We start from the raw sequence: 22,402 nt of genomic DNA, 5'->3' as shown, positions 1-22,402 counted from the left end.
GACGACCGAAGAAAACTCCCTAGGCAGATAGAATGGGCGGCAAATGATTGATACATGTTCCAGGAGAGGCGAGCAGGATCGCGAAAGGATGGAGATGTTTCTTGGATCGCACCATTTCTTGTTGATCATGAAACACACTCCGCCGCCTTTGGTTTTACCGGCCTCGGCTGTTCTGTCCATCCGGAAAACAGAGAAGTTCTCAGACGGCGTCACAGCTGCGTCCGGGACCGCGGGCGTGAGCCATGTTTCGGACAAACAATAGATGTTGCAGTCTCTCATGTCCCGTTGAAAACTTATCCTGGCTCTAAGATTGTCCATCTTATTCTCCAAGGATTGGACATTTGCGAGCAGAATCCTCGGGAGAGGAGGACTGAATGCTCTCTTCCTCAGTCTGTTGCGGATCCCAGCGCGTTTCCCGTGGTGTTTTTTGAATCTTCGCCTACGAGTCGGGTGGCCTTTGTTCAACTCGGCGTTCCGAAGAATCTCAGGTGGCCACAGAGGATTGATGAAAGCGTCTTGAACCAGGTCAGTGTAGCGATAACCTATATCCAAAAGTGTTTTGCTATCATAGCAGACCAAGGCTGATGATAGATTAGTAAAAATCGAGAACATAAGATTGTAGAATAATAAATAAAAGCAAAGTCTCAGAGGAGCGACCTGAACGGCGACCGAACACGGCGGCGCCATCTTACAAAAACCGATGTAAAACCAATATAACGATCGAGTTGCCGCGTGAGTTTCACAGCAGACTCAGATTACATTTAACATCATAAATGAGCTGATGAGCTCTCGTGATGAGAGCTGAGGTAATCGCGACCACATTCGCGGCATACATTCACAACGCGTTTTCAGTTCATGCCTTTGGAAGCTTAACTTTCATAGAAATTAATTTGAGAAGTTAAAACACTTACATTGCTTAGCATCAGTTTAAATTAATGCCTGTAGCTGAGCTGTGCTGTAAGTGTGATCTCCATTCCCCATGCACGAGTTGAAAACATGTGGAAATGGCTCCCTCTGCTGGCTGTAGTCTTTAGCCTCTGGGCAATCATTCCTCTCGTGACGCAAATATCGTCAATTTGCGTCACGAGAGGAATTTTTCCAGAAATAAAATGCATAAATCTCTCGTCTCAGGGGGATATAAGAGGGGGGAGCACGGTCATTTGAATATACTCCAGGGTTTCTACAGATACAAAGCCATATGCTAATCGCTGAAGTAACCCTTTAAGGCCACAAGTATCTTCCTTTGTACAGAGGAAGTAGTGATCCACCAGTTAAAGTTCCTGACCCATGCCCAGAGACAGGAAGGTGTTCTGCCCATACTGCGATGCCCCAGACCACTATCCTAACGGGTGTACAAGTTTCCAGAGACTGAATAGAGATCAGAAAGTGTAGTGATTGCAATCACTCGAGATGCTGGCGTTGTGGATGAGCCCATCAAGCTGTGCTGACAGATATTACGGGAGTGGAGATGCAGATAACTTGATCTTGGCCCTTAAGTAACTTAATTGGATGTTTTTAGTAAATTAATGCTGTCACATAAAAAATATGCAAAGGTCAAATTAAACGAATTGCTAATTTCGTTCGTCTGAACAAATACTACAGAAATAATAATTATTGGGAATCATGTAAAACATAACATTTCATTTTTACATTTCATGTATCTATTATTAGGGCCTACTGGAAGTCTCCATTTTCTGCTCCTCCCAACTACAAGCACAAACCTCACAGATGATCACGCTTTAGCCAGTGAGAAAGTGAAAGTGAAGGTAAAACACACAGAAGCAGCGCAAGGACATTACAATTATTACTCTTGAATATTTTGAAAGCCATAAACCCAAGTGAGTGTTTATCCTGCAGGAGTTAAGTGTGTGCGAATGTTTCCAGCGGCGGAAATCAATCTAGAGGTGGTTTTCCAGACGGTAATGTGATTTGTTCATTTAACTTTCATTTACATTTTTTTTAATTTAACCTTCATTTAAATGTAAATATTGAACCAAATTTTTCTATTATGAACCATATAATATAATACAACCGAGTCAAATAATGTCTTTCAAAAGAAGTAACTGGTTAAATCTGATTTACTGTTCAAACACTGTGTCTTTGTTTCCAGTCTGCCAGGTTCCTGGTGTGTGAAAGGAGAACATTGCTGTCATAGGAAACACACCGACACGTTTAAAGGTGTGTAAATATAAATAATAATACAAATAATAATAATAATGGTTGATAACAGTAAAGTCACACGTGAAAGTGAAAGTGATATGTGAAGGCCAAATATAGTAAAACGTTCATTTCGAGCTCCCCAGTTCCTCCTGGTGTTGAGAATCAAAGCCACAACCCTTGAGTTAGCAGTCGGCTCTCTAAACATTAGCCACGACTGCCCATCACTCTCTGTCTACTCTAACATGAGTGTACAGGTTCTGTCTGATAATGAGAGAAACTCTGAACAGACCAGTGGAAACTGGTTTATGGGTTTGAGCAAACTTCAGAACTGACGAACATTTCATTTTATAATCGTGAGTCGGATTTGGCCACAACACACAGGAAGTGAGATTTATCAGCTGAAGCATTCAAGGAAGTACAATGTTCTTCCTTCCTTGACTATACTTTTATTGAATATAAAGAAGTATAAATATAAACTAAGTAGGCTACAACTTTACAAACAAATGACATAAAAACATGCCTTTCTGTGAAACACTTCTGTAGACTTTCAGACACGCCAGTCATTGTGTGTGTGTGTGTGTGTGTGTGTGTGTGTGTAGTATGGAGACAGTGGGAGTGAATGTGATTGAAACAGCGGCTCTAGGGAGACCCTTCCAGCTGGGGATGCTGTATGACTGCAGGAAAGATGCTCTCATACCAGGTACACACACACACACACACACACACACACACACACACACACACACACACAGCCTTTCATCTAACGTATATATGAGCAAGACCTTATGAACAGTTTTAGACTCAAAACATGAAAAAAAAAACATGAAATTCTTTCTGACTCTGAATATTTTTGAAAATCTCCTTGGCTGAATATTGAAACCTCAGAACATGTGTAACATAGGAGTCCACTGACGGCAAGCATTGAAGAACCTAAGTGCAGTTTATTAATACATATAAAAATATACAAAATAAACAAATGATTGTGAAAATGTAAAAAAGCACGGTAACACTTTATAATAATGTTCAGTTGTAAGTCATTTATAAGTGGTTAGTTAATGATGAACTAATCATTTACAAAACATTCATAAATGATTATCAAGTGATATGCTAACATTTTATAAATGTTTTGTAAATTTCGTTACAAGTCATTTACAAGTGATTAGTAAATAATTAACTAATGATTTATGAAACATGACTACGTGTTCATTAATGATTAATGAGTGATTTGTTCATTTTTTTTACTTATTTAGTAGATTCAGTTATATGTAATTTACAGTTTAATAGTTAATAATGAACTAATGATTTACAAAACATGACAATGCATTTCATAAATGTTACTTTTTTGTATGTTTTGTAGATTCAGTTATACATTATTTACAAGTTATTAGATAATGATAAACTAATAATTTACAAATCATAATTATACATTCATAAATGATTAATATGGTAACGATTTACAAATTTTGTAAAAAAAAGTTAGGCCTATCTTTAAAAAAAAACATTTCATAAAATAATCAAACAGATCCTTAGTAAATGGTTAAGTTACTAGTTAATATATTATTAATCACTGAAATGTCAGTGTACCATTATCTCAATAAATTGTTAATCATGCACAAATGATGATCAAACCATTAGTAAATGCTGAGTAGCCTTTATAATGTTTTGTTGCATATCCCAATGCATCAGATCAAGACGCATTTAATTCTTTGCATCTGTAAAAGTAGACATGATTTAATAAATATAAATAGGCTACTTTTATATTTTGGAGCAACTTACCCCACTCCTACCCTAAAGCGACCCACTTCTCAACAATATAAAACACATAACAGGCAAATAAAAGTACAGTCACAGGTATTTATTGCAGAAACTGACCAAAAACAGAATAAAAGTATTAGCTCATGTTGCAGTCCAAGTTTTCTGAAGTCATACGATATCTTTATGTGAAGAACAGAGTTGATCTTAATGTTTTAATCATTGAAATGTTTATCCCTTTATCAATCAATCAATCAATCAACTTTATTTATATAGCGCTTTTACAATCACGATTGTGTCAAAGCAGCTTCACAGTGTCAAACAGGATAATATTGCGACAAAATTAGATTGGGCTGTACAGTCGTACTGGAGTAAACAGTGATGTTATCAGCTTATTTTAATTTATCATATAGCGACAATGTTGGCAGATCAGTATTATAGTTTATAGAATTAAATAAGACCTAATTCATACATTTTATTTGTATAATAAGTTGAATAACTTTAATCATATTTTTAGTGTCCCCAACTGAGCAAGCCAAGCCCAAGGCGACAGTGGCAAGGAACCAAAACTCCATCGGGGCATGATGGAGAAAAATAAACCTTGGGAGAAACCAGACTCAGTCGGGGTGCCAGTTCTCCTCTGGCCTATTAACACACCGTGTAAGATTATTATTCTGGCAACCTTACAGGTCAGAAATCATATTAGATTGGAATATTCAAAATTTCAGTGAATCACGGAAGAGACAGATTTATTTGGAAATAAATGATGGGATGGCGCGTCGATTACACAAGAGTATGAATACATGAAAGATCGGAATTATTGCGCCGAAGACGGGTTTTGAGCATGACGTGCCGGTGAGGCAAATTCGGAGGAGACACCGATTGACACGGCTCAGCAGACACTCCAGGATGAGCTGGTCATGTCCAGGCAGGTCCACCATCCGATCCGGACAGGGCCCAGATCCGGGATAAACCTCGGGATAAACAGAGAGACTAACATTAGCGTAGATGCCACTCTTCTGATGATGTAACGAGTACATCAGGTGTTATGGGAAGTGTTCCCGGTTCCGGCTGACCTAGTTAATGCAGCCTAACAATCAGTCAATTGATCTGAATAATGAGAGTTAATAATGTTCTATGTGTATGCCATAGTAAAGAGATGTGTTTTTAGTCTAGATTTAAACTGACAGAGTGTGTCTGCTTCCCGAACAATGCTAGGAAGACTATTCCACAATTTAGGAGCTAAATAGGAAAATGATCGACCGCCTGCAGTTGATTTAGATATTCTAGGTATTATCAACTGGCCAGAGTTTTGAGACCGCAATAGACGTGATGGAGTATAATGCGTTAAGAGCTCGCTTAAGTACCGGGGAGCTAAACTATTTAGTGCTTTGTAAGTAATAAGCAAGATTTTAAAATGTATGCGATGTTTAATAGGGAGCCAGTGCAGTGTTGACAGAACTGGACTAATATGATCATACTTCCTGGTTCTAGTAAGAACTCGAGCTGCTGCATTTTGGACTAGCTGGAGTTTGTTTATTAAGCGAGCAGGGCAACCACCCAGTAGAGCATTACAATAATCTAGCCTTGAGCTCATGAACGCATGTACTAACTGTTCAGCATTTGGCATTGAAAGCATGTGCCGTAATTTAGATATATTTTTAAGATGATAGAATGCGGTTTTACAGATGCTAGAAACGTGGCTTTCAAATGAAAGATTGGTATCAAAGAGCACACCCAGGTTCCTCACTGACGACGAGGGCTTGACAGAGCAGTCATCAAGTGTTAGACAGTATTCTCGGTTACTACTTGTGGAGCTTTTCTGTCCAATAATTAAAAATTCAGTTTTATCTGAATTAAGTTGCAGAAAATTACTATTCATCCAATTTTTTATATCAGCTCTGCATTCTGTTAATCTTGTGAACTGGTAGGTTTCGTCAGGGCGTGAGGAAATATAGAGCTGAGTATCGTCAGCATAACAATGAAAACTAACGCCATGCTTCCTAATGATATCTCCCAGTGGAGCAGATACAGGGTGAAGAGCAACGGTCCTAACACTGAGCCTTGCGGTACCCCATACTGAACTTGTGATCGGTGTGACATCTCTTCATTTACTGCTACAAACTGATAACGGTCAGATAAGTATGATTTAAACCATGCCAATGCAGTTCCACTAACGCCAACATAACTCGATTCTATTCAGAAGAATATTGTGGTCGATAGTATCGAATGCAGCGCTAAGATCGAGTAACACTAATAGAGAGATACAACCACGATCAGATGATAAGAGTAAATCATTTGTAACTCTAATTAGAGCAGTCTCAGTGCTATGATACGGTCTAAATCCTGACTGGAAATCCTCAAATATACCATTTCTTTCTAAAAAAGAACATAATTGTGAAGACACGGCCTTTTCTAGTATTTTTGATAGAAACGGTAGATTCGAGATTGGCCTGTAATTGACTAATTCTTTAGGATCAAGTTGCATTTTTTTAATAAGTGGTTTAATTATAGCCAACTTAAAAGTTTTCGGTACATATCCTAATGTCAAAGATGAATTAATGATATTAAGCAGAGGTCATACAGTCTTGTTCAAAATAATAGCAGTACAATGTGACTAACCAGAATAATCAAGGTTTTTAGTATATTTTTTATTGCTACGTGGCAAACAAGTTACCAGTAGGTTCAGTAGATTGTCAGAAAACAAATGAGACCCAGCATTCATGATATGCACGCTCTTAAGGCTGTGCAATTGGGCAATTAGTTGAATTAGTTGAAAGGGGTGTGTTCAAAAAAATAGCAGTGTCTACCTTTGACTGTACAAACTCAAAACTATTTTGTACAAACTTTTTTTCTTCTGGGATTTAGCAATCCTGTGAATCACTAAACTAATATTTAGTTGTATGACCACAGTTTTTTAAAACTGCTTGACATCTGTGTGGCATGGAGTCAACCAACTTGTGGCACCTCTCAGCTGTTATTCCACTCCATGATTCTTTAACAACATTCCACAATTCATTCACATTTCTTGGTTTTGCTTCAGAAACAGCATTTTTGATATCACCCCACAAGTTCTCAATTGGATTAAGGTCTGGAGATTGGGCTGGCCACTCCATAACATTAATTTTGTTGGTTTGGAACCAGGACTTTGCCCGTTTACTAGTGTGTTTTGGGTCATTGTCTTGTTGAAACAACCGTTTCAAGGGCATGTCCTCTTCAGCATAGGGCAACATGACCTCTTCAAGTATTTTAACATATGCAAACTGATCCATGATCCCTGGTGTGCGATAAATAGGCCCAACACCATAGTAGGAGAAACATGCCCATATCATGATGCTTGCACCTCCATGCTTCACTGTCTTCACTGTGTACTGTGGCTTGAATTCAGAGTTTGGGGGTCGTCTCACAAACTGCCTGTGGCCCTTGGACCCAAAAAGAACAATTTTACTCTCATCAGTCCACAAAATGTTCCTCCATTTCTCTTTAGGCCAGTTGATGCGTTCTTTGGCAAATTGTAACCTCTTCTGCACATGCCTTTTTTTTAACAGAGGGACTTTGCGGGGGATTCTTGAAAATAGATTAGCTTCACACAGACGTCTTCTAACTGTCACAGTACTTACAGGTAACTCCAGACTGTCTTTGATCATCCTGGAGGTGATCATTGGCTGAGCCTTTGCCATTCTGGTTATTCTTCTATCCATTTTGATGGTTGTCTTCCGTTTTCTTCCACGTCTCTCTGGTTTTGCTCTCCATTTTAAGGCATTGGAGATCATTTTAGCTGAACAGCCTATCATTTTTTGCACCTCTTTATAGGTTTTCCCCTCTCTAATCAACTTTTTAATCAAATATCATATCATGAATGCTGGGTCTCGTTTGTTTTCTGAGAATCTACTGAACCTACTGGTAACTTGTTTGCCACGTAGCAATAAAAAAATATACGAAAAACCTTGATTATTCTGGTTAGTCACATTGTACTGCTATTATTTTGAACAAGACTGTATGACCTCTGGAAGTATCTCTTTTAATAGCCTAGTCGGTATAGGGTCAAGCATACATGTTGTTGATTTTGATGATTTTACAAGTTTAGCCAATTCTTCTCCTCCTATAGTAGTGAATGAGTATAATTTTTCCTCAGTGACACTACAGCGCTCTGTCTGAAGCGATACTGTAATAGACGGCTGCATGCTTATAATTTTATTCCTAATATTATCAATCTTACTAGTAAAGAAGTTCATAAAGTCATTACTGTTTACATGTTTACAAACATCAGAAGCTGAAGCTTTATTTTTTGATAATTTAGCCACTGTATCGAATAAAAACTTAGGGTTGTGTTTGTTTTCTTCTAAAAGAGTTGAGAAATAAGCAGATCTAGCAGTTTTTATGGCCTTTCTGTATGCAATCATGCTCTCTTTCCACAAATTGCGAAAAACCTCCAGTTTTGTTTTCTTCCAGCTGCGCTCCATTTTTCTGGCTGCTGTTTTAAGGGCCCGAGTGTGCTCGTTGTACCACGGCGTTGGATTATTTGCTTTAATCTTCTTTAAGCGCCGGGGAGCAACTATGTCTAAAGTGCTAGTAAAGAGAGAGTCAATAGTTTCTGTTGCAGCATCAAGTTCCTCTTGGCTATCTGTAATGCTGAGGAGATGGAACTGATGAGGAAGATTATGGACAAAGCAATCTTTAGCCTCAGCGGTTATCGTCCTGCCATATTTGAAGCGAGGGGATGGCTTTGCAGCTTTAGGTAAATTAAGTATACATGATATTAGGTAATGATCTGAGATGTCATCGCTCTGCTGCAGAATTTCAACGGTATCAACATTTATTCCATGTGACATTATTAGATCTAAAGTATGATTAAGGCGATGAGTGGGTCCCGATACGTGTTGTCTAACTCCAATAGAGTTTAGAATGTCTCTAAATGCCAATCCCAATGCGTCTTTTTCATCGTCTACGTGGATATTAAAATCCCCAACAATTAGTACTTTATCTACAGCTAATACTAACTCTGATACAAAACCAGCAAATTCTTTGATAAAGTCTGTATTGTGCCCTGGTGGCCTGTAGACAGTAGCCAACACAAATGTCAGAAGGGATTTATCATGTACACTACACAGTGTTACATAAAGCACCAAAACTTCAAAGGAATTATATTTGAAACTAGACTTGTTAATATATTAAAGAGATGTGTTTTTAGTCTAGATTTAAACTGACAGAGTGTGTCTGCTTCCCGAACAATGCTAGGAAGACTATTCCACAATTTAGGAGCTAAATAGGAAAATGATCGACCGCCTGCAGTTGATTTAGATATTCTAGGTATTATCAACTGGCCAGAGTTTTGAGACCGCAATAGACGTGATGGAGTATAATGCGTTAAGAGCTTTATACAGAGCTTACATGATTTATCATGTACACTACACAGCGTTACATAAAGCACCAAAACTTCAAAGGAATTATATTTGAAACTAGACTTCTGAGTAATACTGAAAATATTATTATAAATTATAGCAACACCTCCCCCTTAACCTTTCAGACGTGGCTCATGTTTATAACAATAATCTCGGGGGGTGCACTCATTTAAAGTAATGTAATCGTCAGGTTTTAGCCAGGTTTCTGTCAAACACAGCACATCTAAGTTATGATCTATAATCATATCATTGACAACAAGCGTTTTTGGCGAAAGGGATCGAATATTCAGCAACCCAAGCTTTATCAATTGTTCATCCGTATTATATCTGTTGTTTATTTGTTGGACATCAATTAAATTTTTACTCTTGAATGGTTTTGATGGTTTTTTGTATTTACTAAGTCGGGGAACAGACACAGTCTCTATATGATAATATCTAGGTGAAAGAGTCTCTATGTGCTGGGATTTAGCTGACTTTGGTGACGTGAGACAGCTAGCAGACGGTTGGTTTAGCCAGTTTGTCTGCTTTGTGACCTGGGCCCCAGTGAGTCAAGGTTTAGCTCTAAGACTATGTGCCAAATTACTAGAGAGAAGAGCAGCACCAGCCCAGGAGGGATGAATGCCGTCCATCTTCAACAGGTCAGGTCTGCCCCAAAAACTTTTCCAATTGTCTATGAACCCTATGTTATTTTGCAGACACCACTTAGACAACCAGCCATTGAGTGAACGCATATTTCTCATATTTCTCATTCAAATAATATATCTGACTCTAGCATGACACAATCAGTCACATGACACACGAGAGCCAATGGCATACAATCAAAGCTGACGTAATGACGCGATCGGTCACGAGACACACGAGAGCCAATGGCAAACAATCAAAGCTGACGTAATGACGCGATTGGTCACATGACACACGACAGCCAATGACATTTCACAATCAAAGCTGACGTAATGACGCGATCGGTCACATGACACACGACAGCCAATGACATTTCACAATCAAAGCTGACGTAATGACGCAATCGGTCACGAGACACATGAGAGCCAATGACATTTCACAATCACTGCTGACGTAATGACGCGATCGGTCACGAGACACACGAGAGCCAATGACATTTCACAATCACTGCTGACGTAATGACGCAATCGGTCACGAGACACACGACAGCCAATGACATTTCACAATCACTGCTGACGTAATGACGCGATCGGTCACGAGACACACGACAGCCAATGACATTTTACAATCAAAGCTGGCGTAATGACGCGATCGGTCACGAGACACACAACAGCCAATGACATTTCACAATCACTGCTGACGTAATGACGCGATCGGTCACGAGACACACGACAGCCAATGACATTTTACAATCAAAGCTGGCGTAATGACGCGATCGGTCACGAGACACACAACAGCCAATGACATTTCACAATCACTGCTGACGTAATGACGCGATCGGTCACGAGACACACGACAGCCAATGACATTTCACAATCACTGCTGACCTAATGACGCAATCGGTCACGAGACACACGACAGCCAATGACATTTCACAATCACTGCTGACGTAATGACGCGATCGGTCACGAGACACACGAGAGCCAATGACATTTCACAATCACTGCTGACGTAATGACGCAATCGGTCACGAGACACACGACAGCCAATGACATTTCACAATCACTGCTGACGTAATGACGCAATCGGTCACGAGACACACGAGAGCCAAAGACATTTCACAATCACTGCTGACGTAATGACGTGATCGGTCACGAGACACACGACAGCCAATGACATTTCACAATCACTGCTGACGTAATGACGTGATCGGTCACGAGACACACGACAGCCAATGACATTTCACAATCACTGCTGACGTAATGACGTGATCGGTCACGAGACACACGACAGCCAATGACATTTCACAATCACTGCTGACGTAATGACGTGATCGGTCACGAGACACATGAGAGCCAAAGACATTTCACAATCACTGCTGACGTAATGACGTGATCGGTCACGAGACACACGACAGCCAATGACATTTCACAATCACTGCTGACCTAATGACGCAATCGGTCACGAGACACACGAGAGCCAATGACATTTCACAATCACTGCTGACGTAATGATGCGCTCGGTCACGAGACACACGACAGCCAATGACATTTCACAATCACTGCTGACGTAATGACGCAATCGGTCACGAGACACACGACAGCCAATGACATTTCACAATCACTGCTGACGTAATGACGCAATCGGTCACGAGACACACGACAGCCAATGACATTTCACAATCACTGCTGACGTAATGACGCAATCGGTCACGAGACACACGACAGCCAAAGACATTTCACAATCACTGCTGACGTAATGACACGAACGGTCACGAGACACACGACAGCCAATGACATTTCACAATCAAAGCTGACGTAATGACGCGATCGGTCACGAGACACACGACAGCCAATGACATTTCACAATCACTGCTGACGTAATGACGTGATCGGTCACGAGACACATGAGAGCCAATGACATTTCACAATCACTGCTGACGTAATGACGTGATCGGTCACGAGACACATGAGAGCCAATGACATTTCACAATCACTGCTGACGTAATGACGCGATCGGTCACGAGACACACGAGAGCCAATGACATTTCACAATCACTGCTGACGTAATGACGCGATCGGTCACGAGACACACGAGAGCCAATGACATTTCACAATCACTGCTGACATAATGACGCGATCGGTCACGAGACACACGACAGCCAATGACATTTCACAATCACTGCTGACGTAATGACGCGATCGGTCACGAGACACACGACAGCCAATGACATTTCACAATCACTGCTGACGTAATGACGCGATCGGTCACGAGACACACGACAGCCAATGACATTTCACAATCACTGCTGACGTAATGACGCGATCGGTCACGAGACACACGACAGCCAATGACATTTCACAATCACTGCTGACATAATGACGCGATCGGTCACGAGACACACGAGAGCCAATGACATTTCACAATCAAAGCTGACGTAATGACGCGATCGGTCACGAGACACACGAGAGCCAATGACATTTCACAATCACTGCTGACGTAATGATGCGCTCGGTCACGAGACACACGACAGCCAATGACATTTCACAATCACTGCTGACGTAATGACGCGATCGGTCACGAGACACACGACAGCCAATGACATTTCACAATCAAAGCTGACGTAATGACGCGATCGGTCACGAGACACACGACAGCCAATGACATTTCACAATCACTGCTGACGTAATGACGCGATCGGTCACGAGACACACGAGAGCCAATGACATTTCACAATCACTGCTGACGTAATGACGCGATCGGTCACGAGACACACGAGAGCCAATGACATTTCACAATCACTGCTGACGTAACGACACAATCGGTCACGAGACACACGAGAGCCAATGACATTTCACAATCACTGCTGACGTAATGACGCGATCGGTCACGAGACACATGAGAGCCAATGACATTTCACAATCACTGCTGACGTAACGACACAATCGGTCACGAGACACTCGAGAGCCAATGACATTTCACAATCACTGCTGACGTAATGACGCGATCGGTCACGAGACACACGACAGCCAATGACATTTCACAATCACTGCTGACGTAATGACGCGATCGGTCACGAGACACATGAGAGCCAATGACATTTCACAATCACTGCTGACGTAATGACGCGATCGGTCACGAGACACATGAGAGCCAATGACATTTCACAATCACTGCTGACGTAACGACACAATCGGTCACGAGACACATGAGAGCCAATGACATTTCACAATCACTGCTGACGTAATGACGCAATCGGTCACGAGACACACGACAGCCAATGACATTTCACAATCACTGCTGACGTAATGACGCAATCGGTCACGAGAAACTCGAGAGCCAATGACATTTCACAATCACTGCTGACGTAATGACGCGATCGGTCACGAGACACACGAGAGCCAATGACATTTCACAATCACTGCTGACGTAATGACGCGATCGGTCACGAGACACACGACAGCCAATGACATTTCACAATCACTGCTGACGTAATGACGCGATCGGTCACGAGACACACGACAGCCAATGACATTTCACAATCACTGCTGACATAATGATGCGCTCGGTCACGAGACACACGAGAGCCAATGACATTTCACAATCACTGCTGACGTAATGAAGCGCTCGGTCACGAGACACACGACAGCCAAAGACATTTCACAATCACTGCTGACGTAATGACGCGATCGGTCACGAGACACACGACAGCCAATGACATTTCACAATCAAAGCTGACGTAATGACGCGATCGGTCACGAGACACACGACAGCCAATGACATTTCACAATCACTGCTGACGTAATGACGCGATCGGTCACGAGACACACGAGAGCCAATGACATTTCACAATCACTGCTGACGTAACGACACAATCGGTCACGAGACACACGAGAGCCAATGACATTTCACAATCACTGCTGACGTAATGACGTGATCGGTCACGAGACACATGAGAGCCAATGACATTTCACAATCACTGCTGACGTAACGACACAATCGGTCACGAGACACTCGAGAGCCAATGACATTTCACAATCACTGCTGACGTAATGACGCAATCGGTCACGAGACACACGACAGCCAATGACATTTCACAATCACTGCTGACGTAATGACGCAATCGGTCACGAGAAACTCGAGAGCCAATGACATTTCACAATCACTGCTGACGTAATGACGCGATCGGTCACGAGACACACGAGAGCCAATGACATTTCACAATCACTGCTGACGTAATGACGCGATTGGTCACATGACACACGACAGCCAATGACATTTCACAATCAAAGCTGACGTAATGACGCGATCGGTCACGAGACACACGACAGCCAATGACATTTCACAATCACTGCTGACGTAATGACGCAATCGGTCACCAGACACACGACAGCCAATGACATTTCACAATCACTGCTGACGTAATGACGCAATCGGTCACCAGACACACGAGAGCCAATGACATTTTACAATCACTGCTGACGTAATGACGCAATCGGTCACGAGACACACGACAGCCAATGACATTTCACAATCACTGCTGACGTAATGACGTGATCGGTCACGAGACACACGACAGCCAATGACATTTCACAATCACTGCTGACCTAATGACGCAATCGGTCACGAGACACACGAGAGCCAATGACATTTCACAATCAAAGCTGACGTAATGACGCGATCGGTCACGAGACACACGACAGCCAATGACATTTCACAATCACTGCTGACGTAATGACGCAATCGGTCACCAGACACACGACAGCCAATGACATTTCACAATCACTGCTGACGTAATGACGCAATCGGTCACGAGACACACGAGAGCCAATGACATTTCACAATCAAAGCTGACGTAATGACGCGATCGGTCACGAGACACACGAGAGCCAATGACATTTCACAATCAAAGCTGACGTAATGACGCGATCGGTCACGAGACACACGACAGCCAATGACATTTCACAATCACTGCTGACGTAATGACGTGATCGGTCACGAGACACACGACAGCCAATGACATTTCACAATCACTGCTGACCTAATGACGCAATCGGTCACGAGACACACGACAGCCAATGACATTTCACAATCAAAGCTGACGTAATGACGCGATCGGTCACGAGACACACGACAGCCAATGACATTTCACAATCACTGCTGACGTAATGACGCAATCGGTCACCAGACACACGACAGCCAATGACATTTCACAATCACTGCTGACGTAATGACGCAATCGGTCACGAGACACACGACAGCCAATGACATTTCACAATCACTGCTGACGTAATGACGCAATCGGTCACCAGACACACGAGAGCCAATGACATTTCACAATCACTGCTGACGTAATGATGCGCTCGGTCACGAGACACACGACAGCCAATGACATTTCACAATCACTGCTGACGTAATGACGCAATCGGTCACCAGACACACGACAGCCAATGACATTTCACAATCACTGCTGACGTAATGACGCAATCGGTCACCAGACACACGAGAGCCAATGACATTTTACAATCACTGCTGACGTAATGACGCAATCGGTCACGAGACACACGAGAGCCAATGACATTTCACAATCACTGCTGACGTAATGACGCGATCGGTCACGAGACACACGACAGCCAATGACATTTCACAATCACTGCTGACATAATGATGCGCTCGGTCACGAGACACACGACAGCCAATGACATTTCACAATCACTGCTGACGTAATGACGCAATCGGTCACCAGACACACGAGAGCCAATGACATTTTACAATCAAAGCTGACGTAATGACGCGATCGGTCACGAGACACACGAGAGCCAATGACATTTCACAATCACTGCTGACGTAATGACGCGATCGGTCACGAGACACACGACAGCCAATGACATTTCACAATCAAAGCTGACGTAATGACGCGATTGGTCACGAGACACACGACAGCCAATGACATTTCACAATCACTGCTGACATAATGACGCGATCGGTCACGAGACACACGACAGCCAATGACATTTCACAATCACTGCTGACATAATGATGCGCTCGGTCACGAGACACACGACAGCCAATGACATTTCACAATCACTGCTGACGTAATGACGCAATCGGTCACCAGACACACGAGAGCCAATGACATTTCACAATCAAAGCTGACGTAATGACGCGATCGGTCACGAGACACACGAGAGCCAATGACATTTCACAATCACTGCTGACGTAATGACGCGATCGGTCACGAGACACACGACAGCCAATGACATTTCACAATCAAAGCTGACGTAATGACGCGATCGGTCACGAGACACACGAGAGCCAATGACATTTCACAATCACTGCTGACGTAATGACGCGATCGGTCACGAGACACACGAGAGCCAATGACATTTCACAATCACTGCTGACGTAATGACGCGATCGGTCACGAGACACACAACAGCCAATGACATTTCACAATCACTGCTGACGTAATGACGCAATCGGTCACCAGACACACGACAGCCAATGACATTTCACAATCACTGCTGACGTAATGACGCAATCGGTCACCAGACACACGAGAGCCAATGACATTTTACAATCACTGCTGACGTAATGACGCAATCGGTCACGAGACACACGAGAGCCAATGACATTTCACAATCACTGCTGACGTAATGACGCGATCGGTCACGAGACACACGACAGCCAATGACATTTCACAATCACTGCTGACATAATGATGCGCTCGGTCACGAGACACACGACAGCCAATGACATTTCACAATCACTGCTGACGTAATGACGCAATCGGTCACCAGACACACGAGAGCCAATGACATTTTACAATCAAAGCTGACGTAATGACGCGATCGGTCACGAGACACACGAGAGCCAATGACATTTCACAATCACTGCTGACGTAATGACGCGATCGGTCACGAGACACACGAGAGCCAATGACATTTCACAATCAAAGCTGACGTAATGACGCGATCGGTCACGAGACACACGACAGCCAATGACATTTCACAATCACTGCTGACATAATGATGCGCTCGGTCACGAGACACACGACAGCCAATGACATTTCACAATCAAAGCTGACGTAATGACGCAATCGGTCACGAGACACACGACAGCCAATGACATTTCACAATCAAAGCTGACGTAATGACGCAATCGGTCACGAGACACACGACAGCCAATGACATTTCACAATCAAAGCTGACGTAATGACGCAATCGGTCACGAGACACACGACAGCCAATGACATTTCACAATCAAAGCTGACGTAATGACGCGATCGGTCACGAGACACACGACAGCCAATGACATTTCACAATCAAAGCTGACGTAATGACGCGATCGGTCACGAGACACACGACAGCCAATGGCATTTCACAATCAAAGCTGACGTAATAACGCAATCGGTCACATGACACACGACAGCCAATGACATTTCACAATCAAAGCTGACGTAATGACGCAATCGGTCACATGACACACGACAGCCAATGACATTTCACAATCACTGCTGACGTAATGACGCAATCGGTCACGAGACACACGACAGCCAATGACATTTCACAATCAAAGCTGACGTAATGACGCGATCGGTCACGAGACACACGACAGCCAATGACATTTCACAATCACTGCTGACGTAATGATGCGATCGGTCACGAGACACACGACAGCCAATGACATACAATCAAAGCTGACGTAATGACGCGATTGGTCACATGACACACGACAGCCAATGACATACAATCACTGCTGACGTAATGACGCGATCGGTCACGAGACACACGACAGCCAATGGCATACAATCAAAGCTGACGTAATGACGCGATTGGTCACATGACACACGACAGCCAATGACATTTCACAATCAAAGCTGACGTAATGACGCGATCGGTCACGAGACACACGAGAGCCAATGACATTTCACAATCACTGCTGACGTAATGATGCGATCGGTCACGAGACACACGAGAGCCAATGACATTTCACAATCACTGCTGACGTAATGACGCGATCGGTCACGAGACACACGACAGCCAATGACATTTCACAATCAAAGCTGACGTAATGACGCAATCGGTCACGAGACACACGACAGCCAATGACATTTCACAATCACTGCTGACATAATGACGCGATCGGTCACGAGACACACGACAGCCAATGACATTTCACAATCAAAGCTGACGTAATGACGCAATCGGTCACCAGACGCTCGAGAGCCAATGACATTTCACAATCACTGCTGACGTAATGACGCAATCGGTCACGAGACACACGACAGCCAATGACATTTCACAATCACTGCTGACGTAATGACGCAATCGGTCACGAGACACACGAGAGCCAATGACATTTCACAATCACTGCTGACGTAATGACGCAATCGGTCACGAGACACACGAGAGCCAATGACATTTCATAATCACTGCTGACGTAATGACACGATCGGTCACGAGACACACGAGAGCCAATGACATTTCACAATCACTGCTGACGTAATGACGCGATCGGTCACCAGACACACGAGAGCCAATGACATTTCACAATCACTGCTGACGTAATGACGCAATCGGTCACGAGACACACGACAGCCAATGACATTTCACAATCACTGCTGACATAATGACGCGATCGGTCACGAGACACACGACAGCCAATGACATTTCACAATCACTGCTGACGTAATGACGCGATTGGTCACATAACACACGACAGCCAATGACATTTCACAATCACTGCTGACGTAATGACGCGATCGGTCACGAGACACATGAGAGCCAATGACATTTCACAATCACTGCTGACGTAATGACGTGATCGGTCACGAGACACACGACAGCCAATGACATTTCACAATCACTGCTGACGTAATGACGTGATCGGTCACGAGACACATGAGAGCCAAAGACATTTCACAATCACTGCTGACGTAATGACGCGATCGGTCACCAGACACACAACAGCCAATGACATTTCATAATCACTGCTGACGTAATGACGCGATCGGTCACGAGACACACAACAGCCAATGACATTTCATAATCACTGCTGACGTAATGACACGATCGGTCACGAGACACACAACAGCCAATGACATTTCATAATCACTGCTGACGTAATGACACGATCGGTCACGAGACACACGAGAGCCAATGACATTTCACAATCACTGCTGACGTAATGACGCGATCGGTCACCAGACACACGAGAGCCAATGACATTTCACAATCACTGCTGACGTAATGACGCAATCGGTCACCAGACACACGAGAGCCAATGGCATTTCACAATCACTGCTGACGTAATGACGAAATCGGTCACGAGACACACGACAGCCAATGACATTTCACAATCACTGCTGACGTAATGACGCAATCGGTCACGAGACACACGACAGCCAATGACATTTCACAATCACTGCTGACATAATGACGCGATCGGTCACGAGACACACGACAGCCAATGACATTTCACAATCACTGCTGACGTAATGACGCGATCGGTCACGAGACACACGAGAGCCAATGACATTTCACAATCACTGCTGACATAATGACGCGATCGGTCACGAGACACACGACAGCCAATGACATTTCACAATCACTGCTGACATAATGACGCGATCGGTCACGAGACACACGACAGCCAATGACATTTCACAATCACTGCTGACATAATGACGCAATCGGTCACCAGACACACGAGAGCCAATGACATTTCACAATCACTGCTGACATAATGACGCGATCGGTCACGAGACACACGACAGCCAATGACATTTCACAATCACTGCTGACGTAATGACGCGATCGGTCACGAGACACACGACAGCCAATGACATTTCACAATCACTGCTGACATAATGACGCGATCGGTCACGAGACACACGACAGCCAATGACATTTCACAATCAAAGCTGACGTAATGACGCAATCGGTCACCAGACGCTCGAGAGCCAATGACATTTCACAATCACTGCTGACGTAATGATGCGCTCGGTCACGAGACGCTCGAGAGCCAATGACATTTCACAATCACTGCTGACGTAATGACGCAATCGGTCACGAGACACACGACAGCCAATGACATTTCACAATCACTGCTGACGTAATGACGCAATCGGTCACGAGACACACGAGAGCCAATGACATTTCATAATCACTGCTGACGTAATGACACGATCGGTCACGAGACACACGAGAGCCAATGACATTTCACAATCACTGCTGACGTAATGACGCGATCGGTCACCAGACACACGAGAGCCAATGACATTTCACAATCACTGCTGACGTAATGACGCAATCGGTCACCAGACACACGAGAGCCAATGGCATTTCACAATCACTGCTGACGTAATGACGAAATCGGTCACGAGACACACGACAGCCAATGACATTTCACAATCACTGCTGACGTAATGACGCAATCGGTCACGAGACACACGACAGCCAATGACATTTCACAATCAAAGCTGACGTAATGACGCGATCGGTCACGAGACACACGAGAGCCAAAGACATTTCACAATCACTGCTGACATAATGACGCGATCGGTCACGAGACACACGACAGCCAATGACATTTCACAATCACTGCTGACATAATGACGCGATCGGTCACGAGACACACGACAGCCAATGACATTTCACAATCACTGCTGACATAATGACGCAATCGGTCACCAGACACACGAGAGCCAATGACATTTCACAATCACTGCTGACATAATGACGCGATCGGTCACGAGACACACGACAGCCAATGACATTTCACAATCAAAGCTGACGTAATGACGCAATCGGTCACCAGACGCTCGAGAGCCAATGACATTTCACAATCACTGCTGACGTAATGACGCGATCTGTCACGAGACACACGACAGCCAATGACATTTCACAATCACTGCTGACGTAATGACGCGATCGGTCACGAGACACACGACAGCCAATGACATTTCACAATCAAAGCTGACGTAATGACGCGATCGGTCACGAGACACACGACAGCCAATGACATTTCACAATCACTGCTGACGTAATGACGCGATCGGTCACGAGACACACGACAGCCAATGACATTTCACAATCAAAGCTGACGTAATGACGCAATCGGTCACGAGACACACGACAGCCAATGACATTTCACAATCAAAGCTGGCGTAATGACGCGATCGGTCACGAGACACACAACAGCCAATGACATTTCACAATCACTGCTGACGTAATGACGCGATCGGTCACGAGACACACGACAGCCAATGACATTTCACAATCACTGCTGACGTAATGACGCAATCGGTCACGAGACACACGACAGCCAATGACATTTCACAATCACTGCTGACGTAATGACGCAATCGGTCACGAGACACACGACTGTCACGGGAATAAAGGCAGAGGATTCAAAAGCAAGTGCAAACTCGTTTATTATAACAATGCAAGAAGAAAGAGAGTCAGAGTTCGATGGGGTGATGGTGACGTCAGCACTGGTAGCGCAGGATCCCAATGGGCAGACCCGATCCCGGGTCCGTGCAATGGTGAGTGAAGGACGCTGCAGAGTGACGAATCCCGTGTGTGACGATGTCCTGTGTGTGTGTGTCGATGTCCTGAGTGTGTGTGGCGAACCCTCAGCAGAGGGGAAGGCAAGATCCACAGAAGGCAGAGCGGGTCAGAGATCTGCCAGGAAAATCCTCGAGGGCAGAGAAGAGCGATCCTCTGGAAAGCAAGCAGAGCGATCCTCCGAGACAAACAAGCAAAGTCCAAACTCAGGCAATGTCAACAATCCTGCTGGAGAGAGAGAGAGAATGCCAAACACAACCACACACACCAACACAGGGAACGAAAACAACGATCTGACAAACACAAGACGCTAGACAATGGGTATAAGTAGACCCAGGAAACAAGTGGCAGCTGGTGCTGTAATCAGCGGGGAAATAATCAGCTGCCACGCCCACCACCACACACATGCACCAACACTCACGTACCACATAACACAGTGCAGGGCGAACAGGTGAATTCATGAACCGTGACAGTACCCCTCCCCCTAAGAGCGCCTCTTGGCGCTCCCAGGAGGACCTACCTGTCGATTGAAATCATCGATAAGAGAGTGATCCAGAATGTCCCTAGCAGGAACCCAACTTCTCTCCTCCGGACCGTAACCTTCCCAGTCCACCAAATACTGAAATCCGCGTCCCCTCCGTCTCGAGTCCAGGATACGATTAACCGAATATGTTGGTTCCCCATCTACGAGACGCGGCGGTGGAGGAACCGGGACCGGCGGATTAATAGGTGAATGAAACACAGGTTTTAATTTGGAAACATGGAATACGGAATGGATCCTCCTGTACACTGGAGGGAGTTTGAGGCGGACTGCCACCGGATTAATGATCTTGGTGACAGTGAACGGGCCAATAAATTTGGGAGCTAACTTATTGCTAACGGCGCGGATCGGAATAT

The 22,402-nt window shown here is 44.0% G+C and overlaps 1 protein-coding gene across 3 annotated transcripts in view; it reads left to right on the top strand.

Annotated features, from left to right (window-relative positions):
- Positions 1-1,552: 1,552 nt before the first annotated feature.
- The window catches only part of LOC137064426 (stonustoxin subunit beta-like), a 72,210-nt gene continuing 51,360 nt past the window's right edge, over positions 1,553-22,402 (top strand). Inside the window, exons 1-4 of one of the 3 annotated variants that reach the window (XM_067435756.1) lie at positions 1,553-1,766; positions 1,858-1,919; positions 2,111-2,178; positions 2,760-2,860. In XM_067435756.1, the coding sequence (XP_067291857.1) occupies positions 2,761-2,860 (100 nt within the window). In that variant the 5' untranslated portion in view covers positions 1,553-1,766; positions 1,858-1,919; positions 2,111-2,178; position 2,760. The other 2 variants (XM_067435755.1, XM_067435757.1) reach the window with 2 other exon arrangements.

The sequence above is a fragment of the Pseudorasbora parva genome, chromosome 25 (assembly GCF_024679245.1).
Source record: "Pseudorasbora parva isolate DD20220531a chromosome 25, ASM2467924v1, whole genome shotgun sequence".
Classification (NCBI taxonomy): Eukaryota; Metazoa; Chordata; class Actinopteri; order Cypriniformes; family Gobionidae; genus Pseudorasbora; species Pseudorasbora parva.
The sequence above is the reverse complement of the archived record's forward strand: the minus strand, read 5'-3'. Positions and strand labels throughout refer to the sequence as shown.